Source organism: Cyrtonyx montezumae, unplaced genomic scaffold, assembly GCF_038088225.1.
Source record: "Cyrtonyx montezumae isolate F1298 unplaced genomic scaffold, pur_monq_1.0 scaffold_2, whole genome shotgun sequence".
Taxonomy (NCBI): Eukaryota; Metazoa; Chordata; class Aves; order Galliformes; family Odontophoridae; genus Cyrtonyx; species Cyrtonyx montezumae.
Genome location: NW_027071936.1, coordinates 4510618 through 4530491, shown reverse-complemented (window position 1 = coordinate 4530491; position 19874 = coordinate 4510618). Strand labels below are relative to the sequence as shown.

Sequence of the window (19874 nt, the reverse complement as noted above, 5' to 3'; positions counted from 1 at the left end):
TGCTTCTCTCATCATGAAATGTCAGTAATGACCTCATGTTACTTCACCCTGAATTTGGTCTGCTTTTGACAAAACACTATGATAGATCTGCAAGATAATGGTATCTTCTTTGGTCTTCATGATCAAGGATGACATTTGTCCTACACAAAGTGCCAAAACTTGAAAAAAAGGCCTGCAAGGTCCCAGTCTGAGAAAGAACCCTTTTCAGAAGGAAGAACTGCCGCACAGCCAATTCTTCTAGCACAATCCACTGAACAATCCACTGACAAACCTACTGGTGCAGTTTTAAAATGACCAGTTAAATGCCTGTGGAGATCCAGCTCTCTTAACTATTGATTGACCTATATATGTCTGGCAAAAGTTATGCCCTACAGAATCTGATTTGACAGGAAGTCCATCATTAAAGTAAACTATGAAATAGCCAAGTCAACCAGGCCAAATTCCTAAGAAGACTGGATTCTTCTGTTCATCAGAATATTTTGGGCAATGTACAAGAAGGTAAAAACAGGCACTGTTTTGAAAGAACAGGGATTTATAGTGGCTAATATGCCCAACAGCGAATATATGCATACTACACACACAGTATGATGACTCTCAAGTCATAAAAAAAATATATATATATTAAATAATCCCCTGTGCCAATATCATCAGGAAGCAATACTGTCAATAAGGATAAGTCCATAAAAGTATGCGAGGGCTGTCTCTCAAGTACAGAGGGAGCTGCAGCTTAGTTAGCCACTCTTGGCAAGATCCATGGGCCTTCACAGATACACAGCTCACATTCATTCCAGCTGACACTGCTAATTACTTTAAAATTGGAAAGCAGGCTACACAGGCTCCTTTGTGACCATCAGAAAAGCAAGTCAATCTGCCAGATTCAAACTGGCTTAGAAAAACTTCATCTAGATTTGCTTTTACCAAAACTGTATTCTAGCCTTCATTCTCACAGCTTCATTTCTTTCCAGAAACCAGAAAGGGGAAGGATCATACCAGAAAAAAAAAAAAAAAAAAAAGGCAGAAAAAGACACTTCCACAACTAATCATCAAGTCACATAGGAAGGCGAATGGATATTTTAAGACTTCAAGAGAATGGAAGACACTGTAGCACAATGAGTGGAAAGATTAGGACAGAAATGGAGAGATAAAATGAAAGAAGAAAATTTTTGAGAGGTCTTTGATTGCTTTTCCAAGAGAAATCTAAAAATTAGAGGAATTCAAATGTTATTGTAAAAAGTCATTATATTTATTTCTTATAACAATGAGTAGATTTATGTCTGAAAATGTTGGAGAAAGGACATAAATGCTTGTCCTATATTGTAGATTCCTGTTTTCCTGTTTATTCCAATGAACACAAAGGTTTCATGTTGAACTTAAATCCTCCATCCTCTGATTAAGGATTTAAGTTGCAGCTGTATTACATGATTCCAGGTAGAAAAACAAAACAAAACACAACACAACACAACAACCAAATTAACCTTCAAGGAAAAGATATTAGTATAATTATAGTCCTTCTGAATTATGCACAGTACCTGTAGTAGTGTCCACTGTGAAAAGAGAAGAAAATTCTCCTGGGACCAGTTCATATGTGACAGCTCCATATATGCCTGAATCTCTGTCTGTGGCAACAACATTGATGATCTCTGTTCCTGGTTCTGTGCGACTGCTGATGCTTGTCACGTAGATAGTTTGTTCAAAAACAGGTTGGTTATCATTAATATCTTCTATCTCAATGAGAACAAAAGCTTGGGCACTCAGCCCACCCTGTAAGATAAATCAGAAAAATATTTCAATATCACAAATGTATGCAATACAATGACACATCTGGCTTCAGCACATCATTAAAGAACATACTGCAACACTACTGATCAATGAAAATGTCCATTAAAATCAGCATAAGGTATGTGCAGCCCAAAATACTGACACCAGGCCAGTTACATGCTCAGAACAGCTCCAGCATGCTTGCTAACAATACATTCAGAAGTCTGACTTCTTGCAACTGCAAAGTCTGCTGGTCTTCACACCCTTCCATACGGAGATCACCTTATATGTTAAGTGTTTCTTCAGAGACAAAAGTCAGGATCTAATAGCTTTTTTCTATCTATGAATCTTTCAGATTTCAAAGCATAACCATTGCAACAGTGCATGCAGGACTTTTTCAATATTGATTAGGAAGATGTGTTGACAGCAGACCAATGCAGGACAGCCAAATTTCTACCACACTACTGCCTGAAGAATTATGTAGGCATAAAGGATTGCACACACATGCACCTTGCACACAGCATACACACTACAGCGATGCACAGATGAAAGAAAGATCCTGCACGCTTCAAAGTTAGGCTGGGAGCATGGTGCTTGGATCTGTTAGGCACCTATCAAAACAACTGACACAGATGGCATGAAGGCAAGTACAAATGACAAGCTATGCTAAGCAAATACAAACTTCATTTTGAAGTTGTGGTACCAGTGATGTTAAAAAATAAGTATGTTGAAAGTCTCTACAACCTAATCCTAGGTGTTAGTTACTTTTAAACCCAGTCTTCACAGAAACCATCCAATGATTCTGACATTGGATGATATTACTATAGGCTTACAGTACATCCTAAACTTTTGGGGGATTTGCTTTTCATCTCCACAGGATCAGACTTAAACCTGAGGGAGAAATACTATTATCATTCTCTCTAGATTCCCAATTTAACTGCAGAGTGAGCACTTATCCAGTATCATGGGATGGAAATGCCTGCACAAGAAGAGACATGCTCTGTTGAAGCCCACTGCCAGAAGATTCCTTGGAGCTGTGGCTTCATAGCTTTCAGGTACTTAAAGACAGGAATCAGAAACATTTCTAAGAGAAACAGGCCAAGAAGGCAGTGGTCAAGAATAGAAGAAAGAAGTCAAGAATAAAAAGCATCTAGAAAGAGGAAAAGTTAGAACAGCAAGAAATCAAACTGTCACACCTCATGAGTTAAACTGCTTCTTCCAAGTCTCAATATTACTAAACAGACTAAACAGAAAAAGTGCCCTCTTGAGCCAATTTAAATTTATCATAAAGAGCTGTGTGAAGACTAAAATATTTGGAAATTGATTCAGTATTGATTCTATATGGCAGAAGCAAGTTGGTAACCTTAAATCTCCCAAAAGACAAACCAAATTTATGACGGATTCAGGCTCAGCTCTTCCTCATACAGCAACATAATCCTTCAGATGAGTTAAGAGAAATATTAACCTGATTATGGCCCAGTTCTTGTTCTGGATATGAAAATTTTTAAGTAACATCCTGACCAAGAAGGAACAAGGTGCTTCTTTTTCTAACCTCCAGATATACTTATCTACTCAGAAGCAAACATGAAGTAGGTCTTCCAAAATATGAAGGCTGATTCAAGCAGGTATTTTGTTGACAGAAAATAGCAGTTGTCAAACTATATTAAAAGCAACAAACAGAAAGCCATAGTTGTTTATTTTGAAACTGTTACTCAAACATTCAAATATTTTAATTACTGATGTGCTGTTTGATGTGACAAAAGCTCAAAATAGCTTCTTTGTCAGAATCCTGTGATTTCTGTGACCCATAGAAAAAGGACAGGACATAAAAAGCAACTACCAACGCAAAATAACTATGAGTAATGTTTCCTTTTCTTTGACAGGATCCAAATTTGTCAGAAAATAGAAAGCTACCAGTACACCTTTTCATGCTGCTTGCAATAAATAAATAAATAAATAAAAATAACCATCCTGCCTTTGACAGAAGAGGTTTTTTAGCATAATAAGTAGAAATTGTGCTGTTTTGAATAGCTGCATTTCTTCTTGTTGACTCTGTAAAACACCTAAGAATCTTACGAGATTTTCATTACAGCCTCCAACACTTCTGTCAGTGAACGATGCTGTCAAATTTTTGCTCCCAGCTCAACTGTGACACACAGGATCTCTGACGCAATACATTCTTTTCTTTGTTAAATCTAAAAGATGGTATGTCACCATCAAGTCGCAATGCTGTCAAAATGGAGAGACAGTGCCAGTTATTTTAAAAGCATTAACTTCTTTAGAAGCTTTGCCTGTGAGTGTTGAGTTCTCATCATTACTTGAGTGTAAAAGACAAAGAAAACTGCACAGTGGGCTGCGTGGCCTACTAAAAAACAAGAAGGATAGAGAGGAAAATATTTATCCATGTGCAAAGACAGTGGAAAAGCCACTGTGGTTTCAGTATTCTTAGAAGTTCTTCAGAATCTAAATAAATACCAACTGACCTAACTGGCTGAGTTTAAGTGTTTAACGTAGTGTTTGATGAAAGATTGTTTGGGTACCTAAAAAGTAAAAATGAGCTGTAACATAAAAGTGGTTAATGCTATACTTTATGTTGATAGGCAATTTCATGATCTGCTGTAAATCAAAGTTGAAAGACTTCAGGATACATTCTAAATTTGATCTTATAAATAAATAAACATAGCATTGCATGCCAGCCTGAAGCCCTGACCAGGACTCTTACCTTCTTTCTATGATTCCACTCACAGTTTCCTGACAAATTGAATATTATGACTTTTTTTGTGGCTGTATTATTTTTAAAGAAAAACATACTAATATCAATATCTTAAATTTATTAAATATTAATATTTTAAAAATTTCAAATACTCTCACTGTTCACATGTCCTTTTTACCTATTTGTCCCTTGGTATGTTTAAGCTCCTATTGTTCACAACAGACCTTGAAGACATTACATGCAATTACATGCCAAACATGTCGTGTAGAAGGAGCCCTGGCATTGTACTGCAGTCAGCACTATAAGGCAGCTTTAACAAAGCATTCTGTGACGGGAAGATCAGTCTGTGCACAAAACATGAAGCACAATCCTTTCTCTCTGTTCTTAGTTTTTTGATATGTGTACTCTGCTTATGCAAATAAATGTTCTTTATTGCATTTAAGCTGAATTTTGAGAAATGCTTCTTATCAAAGAGTAAATGACAACACCCATTTGTGCAGGGTCAAACATAATCCTGAGTAAATACAGTAGGCAACCACCCTGAGTATGCAGTACAGATGTAATCATAATCTCTTTGTGCCTTTGTATTTAGCAGAGGTACTGTGTATGCAAATAGATATGACTATTGATCTACCTTAAAGAATTGTACTAAAAAAATCTTTATTTTAGTTTCTACAAGTGAATCTGATTTTGAAGCTGTATGGGTACTGCTGAATCACAACCTGAACCACTGATTGGTCACCTGAGGTGAGCACCGAGTCAGCCATGGGGCCACAGGTGAAGGTGATATACCTGTGTGAGTGGAAGGGGTGGAGCCTGGCTCCACCTCTCCCAAACCCCATTTAAGGGCCGACCACCACCAGGGAAGGGTCTCTTCTCAGAGATTCCTCCCACATAGAGTCCCCTGCAAGCGTTGTCATCCTGAAGGTGAGCCATCTTCTCTTTTGTATTATTTGTATCCTATCTATATGGAACTACTCAAAATATACCATCATCTATACTATTTCTTTGTGAAGTACCATCCTTGGGAGTTATTTACCCCACAGAAGCAGTTTTCAGTGTACAAAAAAAAAAAAAAATCCATCTATTCAAAAATACAAGTTTCCCAGAAAAAGATAAAAAGACTAACAACTCAGAAACCTAGAAAGTACATCAATGCCTTCTTGTCTTACTACTGATTAACTACAGATGAAAAGAAGCATTCTAATTTATTTTATGTGGAATGCTAGATCTTCAAGTTTTTCTGCTACTGCATCATCACTGTAAATGGTTCAACACACCACTTCAGGCTGCTTTGCTCCGTTTGACCCCAAGTACCACACATATCCTGCAACCCACACATACTAAAGGAGCTCTTTGCAGTTGTATCATTGTTTGCTTGCAGCTTGCAGTAGGAGAGAACACAAGAAACAGCCCAGATTACCTGAGGGGCGTATGAAACACTAAAGGCTATAAGGAGCCATAGGGATCCATCTGAGATTAGACAAACTCAAGTTCATATGGATACATGCAATCCCACTGCATTCCCACTGTGGGGATGCAGTTGAGCACCAAGGAAGGAAGAACAACCTGCCTGTCCTCTGCATGTTCTGAAACTGCTTGCCACACTGATGAAGAGAGATGGCAGACTAGTATGTGCACCACATTAACTAGGGAGATGCTTACTGCTGGAGTTGGCCATTCCTGATGGAACCTATGCAAGTATAGATCATCAGGTCTTCCTCAGTTATTGGGGAAAATTGCAGGGAAAAAAACTTTCCTGTATGACAGTGAATTCATGTTAAGATTGAGACAGAAGTCAACAAAAGAAGTCATGGAAGCATAAATGTGCATAAGTAACAGTTTGGAGACTCCAGAGCAAGTAGGAAAAAATCAGTGTAATGTCTACTCTAGTCATGTTTCAAAAGCAAAGAAAAAACAAGCACAAGTAGCTTAGCATATGTAACTTTCATGTGTTCAAAAAGAAAAAGTAGTAATCAGAGAATAATTGTTGTCCCCCATATCACTTTTGTCCCCTGTACCACACTTGAAAACACAAACACTTTTACTAGAATTCCCATTTTTCCATAGTTTCCTTTTCTAAGGCATGGCTTTCCACTGTAAGTTCAATCTAAACCTCTCAAACGTTTGTGAAGGTTTCCCAGGCAAAGCAACCTAATGTGAGATTGTTTTTCTGTGGGATTTATAATTTTTATTTTTAGTGTGTGTGTGAGAGAGAGAGAGAAAAGCAGTAGAATGTTAATATAGTCAAGAACTTTTTTAGCTGAGTAGGAGTTCAAAGCTTCCCAAAACATCCGCTGGGTTCACTGATGTGCCACGAGTGCCTGACACAGATGTTTGCAGCTGGGGCTGGCAGTGCAGGTTGACAGGGAGCAGGGCCAAGCAGTGCTGGTGTGTGGGTCAGGGGACTGCGACCCTCACCACAGGAACAGTCTTTCTGTCTACCACAACCCCAGAGACCCAAAAGTAGGGCTAAATGCAGATGCCATGGGGTAGTGTAAGCGCATTTCTATAGGCAATTTACATTACTTCTTTCCATATAAACACATTTCATGGAGGAGTACCAAAGACATGTGTGAATTAAGTGGCTTGGGGACCAAAACAAGCACAGCTGAAAAAGCTAGCACTAGCACTATGAACTGCTTTGTCCCCATGCACATCAGGGCAAAGATCCCACAAGCTCTTACAGGATATTTACTTAACATCAGTTAAACAGAATCTGTTTTACACCTGCCTCTCCAGGGGTTCCCATGTGCAATTTCAGTTCTCCCATTACCACTTGTAAATAGCACATAAAAGAGATGACTGACAAGCTCCAAAAGCGTGTAATGGAGTAGGCACAGACAGGTGGAAGAAACTGATAGCGATGCTGTAAGATAAGCTGCTCATCACCTGGAAAATGAAGTATTTTCCTCCTCATTTCTACTTAACTGTTATTTTCTCTCCTTTTCATCTCTCCCTCCCCTTTATCAACACTGATGGTTCACCCTTCTCTGTCTTGGCTATATTCACTTCTCCCCTGCTGAACGCATCTGCTTGGAACTACACATCCCACCTGCCAAAGGTAATCAGAAATTGTACCCCTCCCACAGTACTGAAATTCTGGTAAGTTCAAGGTCCTTAAATTAATATAAATCACAGAACGATCTTAAAAAAAAAGAAAAAGGAAAAGGAAAAGGAAAAGGAAAAGGAAAAGGAAAAGGAAAAGGAAAAGGAAAAGGAAAAGGAAAAGGAAAAGAAAAAGAAAAAGAAAAAGGAGTGATAATCCATGGTTTCACTGCATGGCCTGCATCTCTATAATCAGTGCAACAACTTAACAAAAAAAAAAAAAAAAATTCATGTAAACCTATCTTCTTTCTATATTTTTGGAATAACTTTCTGGGTCAGACCAAAAACACATACAAGAAACCTGTCAGATTTTCAGTGCTGCTATTCAGCTCTTCCATAGACCTGATGAGTAAGATTAATTTTGACATTCTATTTGTATATGTTTATTATGTAGCTGCAGAACATGAGGACTTGCACAAAATCACCATTGGATTCATGAGAGGAAAATGAAGTGATGAGCTACAGCAACTTATATGGTATCTGATGTTATATACTGTATTATGGACTGTTTTATTCTTCAAGGTTTGGAAGTCTATATTAATATGTACACTATCAAATCTTGCCTAGGAAGGACTTTTGAAGACAAAAATCACATCTCAGAGAAATTCCAAAACAGGAACATAAACTTCTGCTGGAAAAAAACAGATGCTGTCCCAACAAATAGAACTCTCTATTCTCAGCCAGTTTCTTAGTCTGAAGAAATGGCCTGCTCTTCATAATGCTTTTAGTTACCATCAGTACTTTTCTGACAAGTTCCCTGACTGTCCTTGTTTACCGTCCTTCGATTCACACTGTCAGCAGCCTCAAAGGCCACAAACCAGGCTGGAACTAAATGACGGATGTGCTTCACGAATACACTGAATACAGCTAATGGACTTCAGCTGCAAAGGGCCATCAGTTTCACAGAGCTGTACTAGAGGGAGTTTTCAGTAAAAAAATACCAATTTCTTAGACTCCCTTGCTCACATGTCCATTGCTCACCAGGAAAATCATTGGCACTCACTTTTGCCATGAAGCTCTAGCACAAGTTGCTGGTTTATCACTGCTGAAGTGATCTTCAAACAGAGGTAACCTGGAGTCCACCAACCCCGAATGGAGAATCAGTGGCAACTAACACATCCTAGAAATGATTTACAGTCACTCATGTAGGAGTAACTGAGGATCTTACAGTGAATTTTATCAGTTTGGCTCAAATTTTATGTTTTGTAATGTATTATTCTGTCCTCTCTAAGGGTTAAGATAAAATATTCAAAACGATATCATTTTCATTTACATAATTCCCCTGTAATAGTGTACAGCATATCCAAATTTACAAATCCTATCACAAACCTGGCAGAAGGGCAAAACTTACCCCATCAGTAGCCTTTACTAATAAATCATAAGTAGTTGGGTCTCCTTCTCTGTCAATGTCTTGAGAGACACAGATTTGACCAGTACGTGAATCAATATGGAAAGCTTTGGATTTTTCATAACAATGGAATCCATCGTAAAGAAAATACTCAACTTCACCAAACTTGTCAGCATCTGCATCTGTTGCCTTGACCTGCAGGGAAACAAAGGAAAAAGGAAGGCAGTGAAACTACTATTCAATCCTTCAAAAATCAGATACTTTATTTTAAAGATGTCCTAGTATTATGAAAGCAAATGAAGAAAATGTGTATTCAACCAATGAATACAAGGACACCTTGAGCTATCTGTGTGTGTTTTACAAGACAGCAACTTGGATACCGACTGTAATTCTTGAAACGAGCACAGAGCAATTGGAATCTGTCTGAAACATACCTGTTCTTCATCAGTAATTATCTCAATCACATGAACACCCTGTGACTGGAAAAGCTATGCATGTTCAGCCATTCATTCAACCTCTTTCCCCTTCACATTTTTACCAGTCCTATGAAAACTATACGCATCAGGGAAGTGACACAGGACATCCTTACTGAATGTATTTCCTGGGAAATTCCCCACAGCTTAATTCAGTAAACCTTAAAATAGTCTGTTTTTATAGTGCTTTAATTTGCCCCACTTGGAGATATACTTGGGAGGATTTCTCCTCATTTGACTTTATTTGCTGCTCTTCTTTGAAGAAAAATCCTGTTTTCTCCTTGCCTACCTGTATAAGTGCAATGCCTGAAGATTTTAGCAGGGCTTCAGAGACATTACCAGGCCTGAGAGTGAAATTCGGGCAAGTTAACCACAAAGTGTGAGAATGAGAGAATGCCTGCCCACCCCAACCAAGAACTGTGGCTATACCCACAGCCACGAATCAGGGAGGGCAAAGGCAGAGGTCTGTGTTGCTGCCACATGGCTGTCTGTACCACTGAACACCTGGCACAGGCATGCCTTTGACAGAAGCCAAGCACGACATGCCAGAAATGATTGCTACTAATAAGTTTATTGAGTTGATTTCTTGCTATTTTTTAATGTAGTTGCATGGACTCAAGCTGCACCAGGACAGTTGGACATGGGGGCAGAGAACAGTGCCTGGCTGCTTTTTTGCAAACTACCCCACATGTATTTCATCAGTCATGCACTTTGTTATTGATGTTACAAAAAATAAATAAATAAATAAAAAATTAGAAACCTATATATGCCCTTGGTACTCAGCCACTCTGATGCTACGGAACAGTAATTTACTTGTCTCTTAGGAAAAAAATAGTTCAACTTATTTATTGTGCCTCAAATCTAATGCCATTACTGAAAGTTTCAGTCTCACAGTGCCTGTACTTAGTTACAAGTGTAGTGACATTTGTGTCTAGAACTGAGTGTGGGTGAGTAACTGCAGGTGTGAAATTAAAGGGCATTGTTAAAAGTGCAGCCCATGACAAGTTCAGCAACTTGTTTTCCTTCTGTTCAACTCTGCAGTCCTTAGATTTTTAGGAGTTCATGCAAAAGAATAAAAAGTGATAAATTTAAAGCAAAATGCTTCAGTTCGAAGCAGTGCAGATTTGAATTGTGACATTAATCATGTATATATCAGACAGCAGAATTAAACAGCATCTATTTCCACATTTATAAAAATATGATCTTTCTCTCTGTCCAAATCCTTAGAATCCATTCAATTTTCACCCACCTAACAGTATTTTTTTTTAATCACTCTGGAGATTTGCCCACAGAACCTTTGATCTGAAGAGAAACAAATCTGAAATTAGAAATGAAAGAAAGAATTTACAGCGTCAAACAAAGTGGAGGTTGACAGGCACTGCAACACCTGAGGTCTGGGGAGCAGTAAGCTGTTATCAGTGCAGTGTCCTTTAGAAGGAATCCAGTGAAAATATGCAAACAAGTTCAAGTTTTCCAATGCAGATGAAGCATCCACACATTTAGGAATGGAAAGTCATGAGGCAGGGTGTAGCAGCTGCTCCAGGTAGTAACTAGCTGCTGCACCAGTACCATTCCTACAGCAGCGAAGTGCTTCAGAGCTGTGAATTACAGCAGTCCAAGAGAGAGGAAATGAAGGCAGCAACAAGAATTTTCACAGTGCATTGACCAGGAGTGTTGTTTTGGCAATAGCACAGAGGTGATATAGCTGAAAGGATTTATGGGCCTTGGAGATGGGGGAGGCAACCAGCACAAACCTGTAACTTCAGCTCCCCAACAGTCAGGCTAAATAGGATATGGGGAGTTAGGAGAAAAGGAAGGAGGGGAGGATGAAGCTCACTGGGCCTTTCTTATTCCTTAGCTAAATAACATTTTCAGTGTGCTAAATTGAAGACGTGTAATTAAGGAGTATAGCTTGGGAATACAGAACTACAGGACAAAGCACTTCCTACAGAAAATTTTAAAAGCCAACCACAGCCTTGGTATGGATAGCTGCTGGCTGCCCCTCTCCACTCAGTCATGCTTTCTGTAACCTACATCCTTCACTCTATTTGCACACTGTCTAGACTGCAAATTTGTCAAAGTGGGGAAAAAGGTTTCTTTTGCCATATTGACACTACCAATAAAGAAATGAACGGTTAGAAGACAGACATCCTCTCAAGAGGGAAAGAGGACTTACGTAAATGTTGTACAGAACAATACAAAAGCTGACCAGTCAGTGTGATGCTCAGACAGACCAGTACATGAGTGGAATAAATGGTGGGAACTGGTAGACACTAGAAGGTGTAAGATAAAGAAAGAAAAATAATCTGTTTCTTTATACAACCAGCTAACAGACTGTTGGAAGTGCAGAAATGACCTTTGATTTGCCTATGGAAAGAAAGCCTGATCTCAGAGGAAAAAATAAAGGGAAGCACTATGTGCTTCAAGGGCATTAACCTACATATAAATTGAAGCACTGTGTGCTTCAAGGGCATTAACCTACATATACATTAACCTCACCTACACATACACTTAAATACTACAATACATGTGGAAATCTGAAGCAAGAAAAAAAAATGCTGGCAGTGTGCTCATATAGACAGGAACAGAAACATCTTTTTTTCATTGTTATAATAAGGAAGGAAAGATTTTACAGTGAATAGAAACCAAATATTCAGCAGAACCTCAGTTGGCTCCCCTCCCTTCAGTGGGACTTTGACAACTCACTACAATGATCAATCTACCTCCACACTGTAGGGGAATGAAACAGTGCTATCAATATATGAGTAACAAACAAGATTATAGGGAACTGCATCTGCTCCTAAAGTCCAGATTACTTTGAGCACTATTTGATTTTGAGAGAAAAGTCACCATTCCAATTTTTTGTTTCATTTCCACTGCTTTAATGTTCTCAAACATATATGTAACTGTTTCAACGGGTGAACAAAAAAGGTTCCTGCCTTTAGATTTAGGTATCTTCACTTTTTTTCCTGCAGCGTTATTTCCCATGTAATATCAACTGAACATATTTTGAAAATGTCATGGTTTTATGATTTTTTGTTATTGTTATTCCACATCATAACATCATGCAATGCACCGGGAGATTGCACTGGGAGATAAAGAATGAATGCTCCTGTTCCATGGATTGTCAATAGTTCTGGGCATACCTGTATTAGAAGAGAACAACAACTAGGTGCCCCAGAGGACTTTGCGTTACTTTGTGTTTTTCTGTTTTCCATTCAGGGGAAAGATAAAAGTGCTGGCAAGTCACAAGATCACTCTGTCTTTTCTTTTGATTCATCCCAGCAGTGTGTGTTCTCCCTAGACATCTGGCCTTCAGTGTTAGAGTAAGGCCTTCAGTTTCCGGACACTCTCATTTTATTTATTAGCTTCAATTCCAATTATATTGTGTTATTTGGCTTGCCAAAATCTTATTTACAATTAGCTTTCCTCCTCAGATCACTGCCACTGTTCTGTTTTTATGCCTATCACCCTACCCTTTCCCTTTTCCCCGTCCCCATCCCCAGGGCACGGGTCTGTGGGTCCCCCACTCCATTAGTGACGGAACTAGGCCAAGCCAGCCCTTAAACAGCTGAGAGAAAAGCAGAGCAAATATTTTAAGTTATATGCAAAATGGGATAAATGACTACTGTATGTGAAACCACACCAGAGAATGCAATCTGATTAACTCAACTGTGCAAACCAAAAATCCAGGGCACGCACTTTGCATCCCATGCCAAGATCATTTCTAGGATTTCATTGTGCATCCTTAATGCTGACTGCTTTTCAATGCTGAATTTTACATATGAGTGAATTTTATGGCTTTCAGAACAACACAATAAAAGTAGACTGCAAAGGGAAAAAGCAAGCAGTTTGGCCAAAATGCTCATGACAATGGTCACCTCTGATAGCAATTAAATGAGACTAAAAAATATTAAATTAATTTTTCATGGTTTAAGAATTGCTCTCATGCCACATATTTTGTCACATTTCCTCAATCTGATTCCAGCAAAACAATATACAGCTTCCACAAATCATAATATGTGTCTGGGAGAGGAGGGGGATTCTCAATGCCAGTGCTTAAGACAGGTTTTTATTCTGAGTATGGAAAGTGTGTTAATGATTCTGTGAAAAGTAAATTAGTTGCTGGTAGTCTGTTTTAAAGAAAAACAGAACGTATAGGAAAATATACTTTACTACTCCAAAATACTCATCCAAATGTAAGATAGATACAGACATAGGGGAACTACTGGGACTGTGAAAGGAAGTAATTCAACACAGCTATGCTGGTGGTGAGTAGTATTAAGAGTAGTTCTGTCCTACAGATATCTGGGGGTCACCAGCCAGAACTCCAACATTCTTCAAATGAAAGGACAGCAGATTTGTTTGTAGTGATGGAGCAATGCCCACTGTCAGTCCGTTACCTGGCTAATACTGTAGTACAACCCAAACACCACCAGGATAACAGACACCCAGTATTTTGTAAGCATTCACCACGCTACATTTCCAAAGCGTGCTTTCAGTGAAATGTGGCTGTATAAATTAAGGTTATTTACTAGCAATTGTTCTTCTTTAGTACTCCTGAAGATATAGTCATGCTTGTGAGATTAGCACATGAACTGCCAGAAACATCCTTCTGGGGGTGTATAATCTTCCACCCCAAACAGCATTCAGCCTTGTTGTCCAGATGGCTAACTGAATGTCTTTAACACAGTGCCCTTACTTAGAGGTCAATCTGGCCTACAACTAACCATCTTTACCTCTTAACTACCTGAGACAGAATGGACTCTAACGCCAACTCTAACCCCACGAAGAGTTTTAACAAATACTTATGGTTTTTTTTATAATCCATTTCAACATGTTTGATCACTGCCAAGCTCCCCAGCATGGCAGGCTTAACATACAGATACAGGAATAAAGCTTCCAATCTACTTTCATAAGTTCTAAAGGCATGAACCTTGACTTTAAGAAGAGGAACTGTCATCCTGTCCTCAATCAACAACTTTCAGCATGATTAGGACCAACACTGTTGTCAGTACGTAACTTCAGAGCAAGCAGCAGTACTGCTAATGCCTAAGCACTACATGTTAGACTGGTGGTTAGAAAATGTATTTTGGGATTATGAAGCATAGGGTCCAGCACCAAGACCATCTGCTAAGAGGCCAAGCATCTATTTGGTTCATCTGCTTGGTCTAGGCAATGCACCTCACTGCAAACACAGCCTGAATTTGTATCGTTTATATATATTAACATATATGCTAGAAGAACAGAAGCGAACCACAGAATCATAGAATGTCCTGGGTTGAAAAGGACCTCAAAGATCATCTAGTTTCAACCCCCCTGCCAAGGGCAGGGTTGCCAACCACTACAGCAGGCTGCCCAGAGCCACATCCAGCCTTGCCTTGAATGCCTTCAGGGATGGGGCATCCACAACCTCTCTGGGCAACCTGTTCCAGTGCATCACCACCCTCTGAGTGAAAAAGTTCCTCCTAATAGCTAACCTAAATCTCCCCTGTCTTAGTTTAAAAGCATTCCCCCTGGTCCTATCACTATCAACTCATGTGAACAGTTGTTCCTCCTCCTGTTTATATACTCCCTTCAAGTACTGGAAGGCCACAATGAGGTCTCCCTGGAGCCTTCTCTTCTCCAAGTTAAACAAGCCCACTTCTCACAGGAGAAGTGCTCCAGCCCTTTGATAATTTTAGTGGCCCTCCTCTGTATCTGTTCCAAGAGCTCTGCGTCCTTCTTTAGCTGGGGGCCCAGCACATGAAAAGACAGCATATTTCTGAGGAAGGAAAACTAGTTGTCACTGCAAGTAATAAATATTACCAGGACTGAAACTTTATTTAACTGAAGAAGACTTCTACTTTTCAGTAAAAAAAAAAGAAACTCAGCTCATTCATTAAGGCTACTCAGCTGTTATGCTACAGTTCTATATTTTATAGACTTGCTATGCACAGTAAAGAGTTTAAGTACAAATACATTTTTATTCATTAAATTCAGCAAGCTATAGAGCTCCAACTTTAAGAACCAAAAGCAGAGCACAAAAGTTTCCCTATTCTGTGCTAACTGAACAAACCAAGGAGCTATGAATAATGGTTTTAATAATCTAGAATATATCACCAAGAAATATTTTGTACAAAGCATGTTTTGATGATCTCATACTGGACCACATTTTAATTTCTGGGGGTGGGATTTATTTTAATATTACGTTTAACAAGATGGCTTAGAAAGAAGAACTAATTAAAAGAACTGACTATCTTGTTGTTTGGATGTTTTTCCTGTTATAATTCTATCCCATGAATGATAAATTGTTAATTTTGTTGGCAACACGTATAATTACATTAACTAAAAATAATTAGAAGAATTCAATTTTTCTGCTTAAATCAATCAACATACTTACTGTACTTAAAAGCTGTTACGTGATACACTAGCTAACTGAGCCTAAATGAACAAAGTATATATCCTGAATGCAGAGCAGGTGTGTGACCTTAAAGCAAAACACTGATGATAAAATGATCTTTTGTCTTCGCTGGTGTCTGTAACAGAGAAACTAGCCGAGGATGCTACAAAGGAGAGAAAGAAGAATGGCAAATGTGGATAAGCATCTCTTTCCACTCCTTCCTTTGGGACACCCGTGTCTGCCTCCAGGAGTTGGCCCAGTGGAAGCCAGTCATTAAAACATCTTGTTTTTGCAACTTATTGTTGCAACATCAGATTTCAGCCCTGAGCCTGATGCAGCTGACCCCAGGGCACAAGGTGGGAGGGTGGCAGAAATGGGCCTAAAAACTCTTTCAGCAATAGCATGCACTTAGCACAGGATAAAACAGCATGGTTACATACGTTTTCCAAACCCACAAACCAGTTTGAGCTGCTAATTCCTGCCCACAAACCGCAGTGCTCAACCAATACTCCTGGCCACGATGATACAACTATTGATGGAGCCCCATTGTGAACAAGATCACTAAGAAGAAAGTTTAATTTCTCCACTAAAAGATATGTAAAATGAAATAAGGGCCCTTAGAATTTATTTGCATTTAATCATATTATTTTCAAAATTCTGTGCCTAGTTCCACTCACTTGATTAGTGATAAATGAGCAGCCAGGGTAGAAATCTCTAAAACTGATTTTGCTGTCAGAGAAGACAGCTTTGTTATTCCACCTTTATAGTAAATAAACACCAAGTGTGAACTGCCTAAATCACCACTTACAAATTGCTACATTTGTTAGGTAAATGTGACAGCTTAGTACAGAACAAAGGGTAGCATGGCAGATACACAGAAGCAAAGGTCAGTTTATCATTTCTGGCAAAAAAAAAAAAAAAAAAAGCATTGTAAAAGGTCCTCTCAGAAAATGCAACACTTTGATGAGCCCTGAGAGGGTCTCAGAAATGGCCTACCCAATGCCCTTCCCATGCTCATAACACTGTGCTACATCCTGGATTTGCAGGTTTGCTGAAGAAGGAAATCAATCATCTTTCCATAATTCAGGAAGGGATCCTTTAATAAAGTTGATTGGTGCTATGCAGGCTTCCCTTTATGATCCTCACAGCATCAGCTTTCAAACTGTTCAAGGTTATATATTTGTTGAGTCAGTGGCAGGCATCCTTCTACTCCATGTTTCTTACAATCATAGAATAGCTTGGGGTGGAAGGGATCCCAAGGATCATCGAATTCCAATCCTCCTGCTATCTGAGTCAATAGCTGACAACAAATTCAATTTATCTATTCTCATCCACATATCCATGTAAAACGTACTCTGTTCCCATCCATTAAAAATCATGTTTAGCAGTGACTACAGCTGATGGTAGTAGTGTAGCTTAACAACATTCTGCTTCTTTTTTCTCATTTTGTTTTTAATAGCATGGCAGGGTTCTCCAGCACAACTTCATGACGGGCTTTTCTGAACACATCAGCACAGGTAGCTACTATTTCTGTCACACTGACCACTTGTTTAAACAGTCTGCCAAATATTTACAAATATGCAAAGCCTTCCAAGTCCTCTCCCCTTGTGAATACCTGTTTACATGCTTACGTGCAAAATAATGCTGTTAATAACATCTCTGAGTCACCAGTGAGTGCCTCAGCTTGGTGCTCAGAATTAGGGCTTGCACTGCTTTCAGCAACTCCCTGCAACACCCATCCCATAAGCATTAAAAAGAACAATCTCTCCCAACAAAAGCATGTATTTTGTGAAACTGTAGCCTTACAAATCATAGCCAATTCAGATTTGGAAGGAAGAAGATGAGGGTTCTTTCTGCTTTTATGGAAAATTGAAAACATGGCCAAACTCACAGCTTGAGTAATGTATTCATAGCACTTTAAAAAAATATTTTCATATTCTGTTTATTGTAAACATAAAAATTAGCAAGGGACCTATATATCTTCTAAGAATTGGTGCAGAAATGAGTCCTGACACAAACCATAGAGATATTTCCCCCCCTTCCTTCTATTTTTTTACATACACACCAGTTTTTTCCCCATCATTCCAATTTTCCACATCTGTCCCCAGGTATTTCTATACAGCTCTCAGTGCAGTCTGGAGGCTCAACTAAAAAGCAATTCAGAACAATAAGCAATTCAGAAGGCTCAAAAGGTATGAAATAGGCAAAACCTTAACCTGAAGAGTATCACACCAAACAAAATACAGGACACTCTCTAACAAAAAATGAATCTCTTTTTTCAAAATTTATTCTGAAATTAAAAACTACATGCAATAAATGTACATAACTAAACCAGTAATTTCCTTAAGTCAGATGTATGTTTTACAAATAATTCAGATGCCCAGCTTTGAATACATGGAGGAGGCAGAGCCCCACCCAAAAGATTAAAGGACATCATGTACAACCCATGATGTTTAATCAACAAGATTCAGAAGTACCACAAAGCTGCCACTATATGTTTTGCACAAACTAATGTAAAAGTAAAGCTCTTAAACATACTCCATATCTAAAACAGAGCTTAGCATAAATTACTTCCTGCTCCCAAACTACAAATACTGATTAGTTTAATGAGAATTACACTCAAGTGGAAACCCATTCAAGAACTCCATTCAGTGAATAAGTAGTAAAATTTACTTGTTACTCATCGTGACAAACAAACCCTACATATGATGAGTGAACGTAATTGTGCATAACAGACCCTTCCATAAGCCACAGATCTTTAGATGAGCACAGCACCATTCAGGCAGTCTCAGAGTTATGGGGCCAGAAGCACTTCTACCTCCTTTGCAAACCAGGTGCACACTGGCCACAGCCTGGCTGGATATCTGCATGAAATTGTGGGGTGCACCAGCCTTTCCTCTGATATGACACCTGTCTGTTAATACACAACTCCAGTTACATGACAATGACAATGCTACCCACATACAAGTCACAATATGCAGCCAGACAGTGTATTACTGTAAAAAGATTTCATCTTTTTCATCTAAAAACCACAAGAGAACACACCTTCTTCAGATGGGATCCAGGAGCTGACAAGGGTCCCGTGGGAGCAGAAAAAGCTATTCTACTGGGTCATAACCTTCCACAGCTAAGAAAACCCAAATTACAGAAGTTTTCAGCCTAGAACAGTAAGAAGCCAGCTAACAGGGTCAAGTCATGAATGGGAAGAGAATGACAAATGCCATAGCCATGAGCCTGCTGCAGAAGTGGATCCTGTCCCATTACTATTTACTAACGAGTTGTTCCTGCATAAACGGAGAGCTTTTCAATAGCATGGCCAGTTAAGCCTAAACACACCACATAACAAAAGGAACATCATATGTGGGAGTAGCTCACGCATGTCTACAATCACAGAATGCAGCTCAATTTTATAGCCTAATGTTGTGGTTTTGTAGTTTTGATGCCGGTATTCTACATCAGAGCATCATGCAGCAGTGAAGGAGTTAATGCTGTGGGAGCAGCAGAGGGGCGGAGCTCCGCACCGGATGCAGGCGGCGCTCTGTCTGGGCGCGCTCCTCTGGGCTGCCGTGGAGGTTCAGCACGTGTGCTTCCCCTGCAGTTTTCCTCCTTAACGTAAGCTCACGGTTTTTGGTTTGTAAATTTTTATCTCTCTCTCAATTGTTCAATTTTATTATATTTAGTAAAGTTACCGTTCCTTCTTAGATCGTGCCGTTGTTTTCTTGTAGACCCATCTCTTCCCGCTGTTTCCCCCTCCCCCCCCCGGAGCGCGGCTCTGCTCGGGCGGCCGCGCGGCCACTGACGCAGTTTCTTTTTCTCCTCTCTACCTTCTCGGTTTCCCTTGGGTCACTGTCACGGATAACACCGTGACAATTATTGGTGGAGAATGCGGGCAGTGAAGTATTTGTACTCAATTGTAAATCTGGTGCTAAGTGGACTAAGGTTTTTCATGTACCTTATAGCATGCTGGCGTCTTTTTAAGCTCCTCATGTTCAGCACCGGAGTAATGTATGTATACAGCTACTTTAGTGTGCTGAGGGGGTTACATACCTCCTGCCTAAACACCCTGGCTAACGTGACAGATTATGCGGCATT

At 39.3% G+C, this 19874-nt stretch overlaps 1 protein-coding gene across 1 annotated transcript in view; it reads right to left on the bottom strand.

Moving 5' to 3' along the window:
• DCHS2 (dachsous cadherin-related 2) overlaps window positions 1–19874 on the bottom strand; it is a 95899-nt gene that overhangs the window by 54506 nt on the left and 21519 nt on the right. The window contains exons 2-3 of the mRNA XM_065736033.1: window positions 8931–9122; window positions 1530–1761 (exon numbers count right to left, since the gene is read on the bottom strand). Coding sequence (XP_065592105.1) covers window positions 1530–1761; window positions 8931–9122 — 424 coding nt within the window. The remainder of the gene's footprint in view (window positions 1–1529; window positions 1762–8930; window positions 9123–19874) is intronic.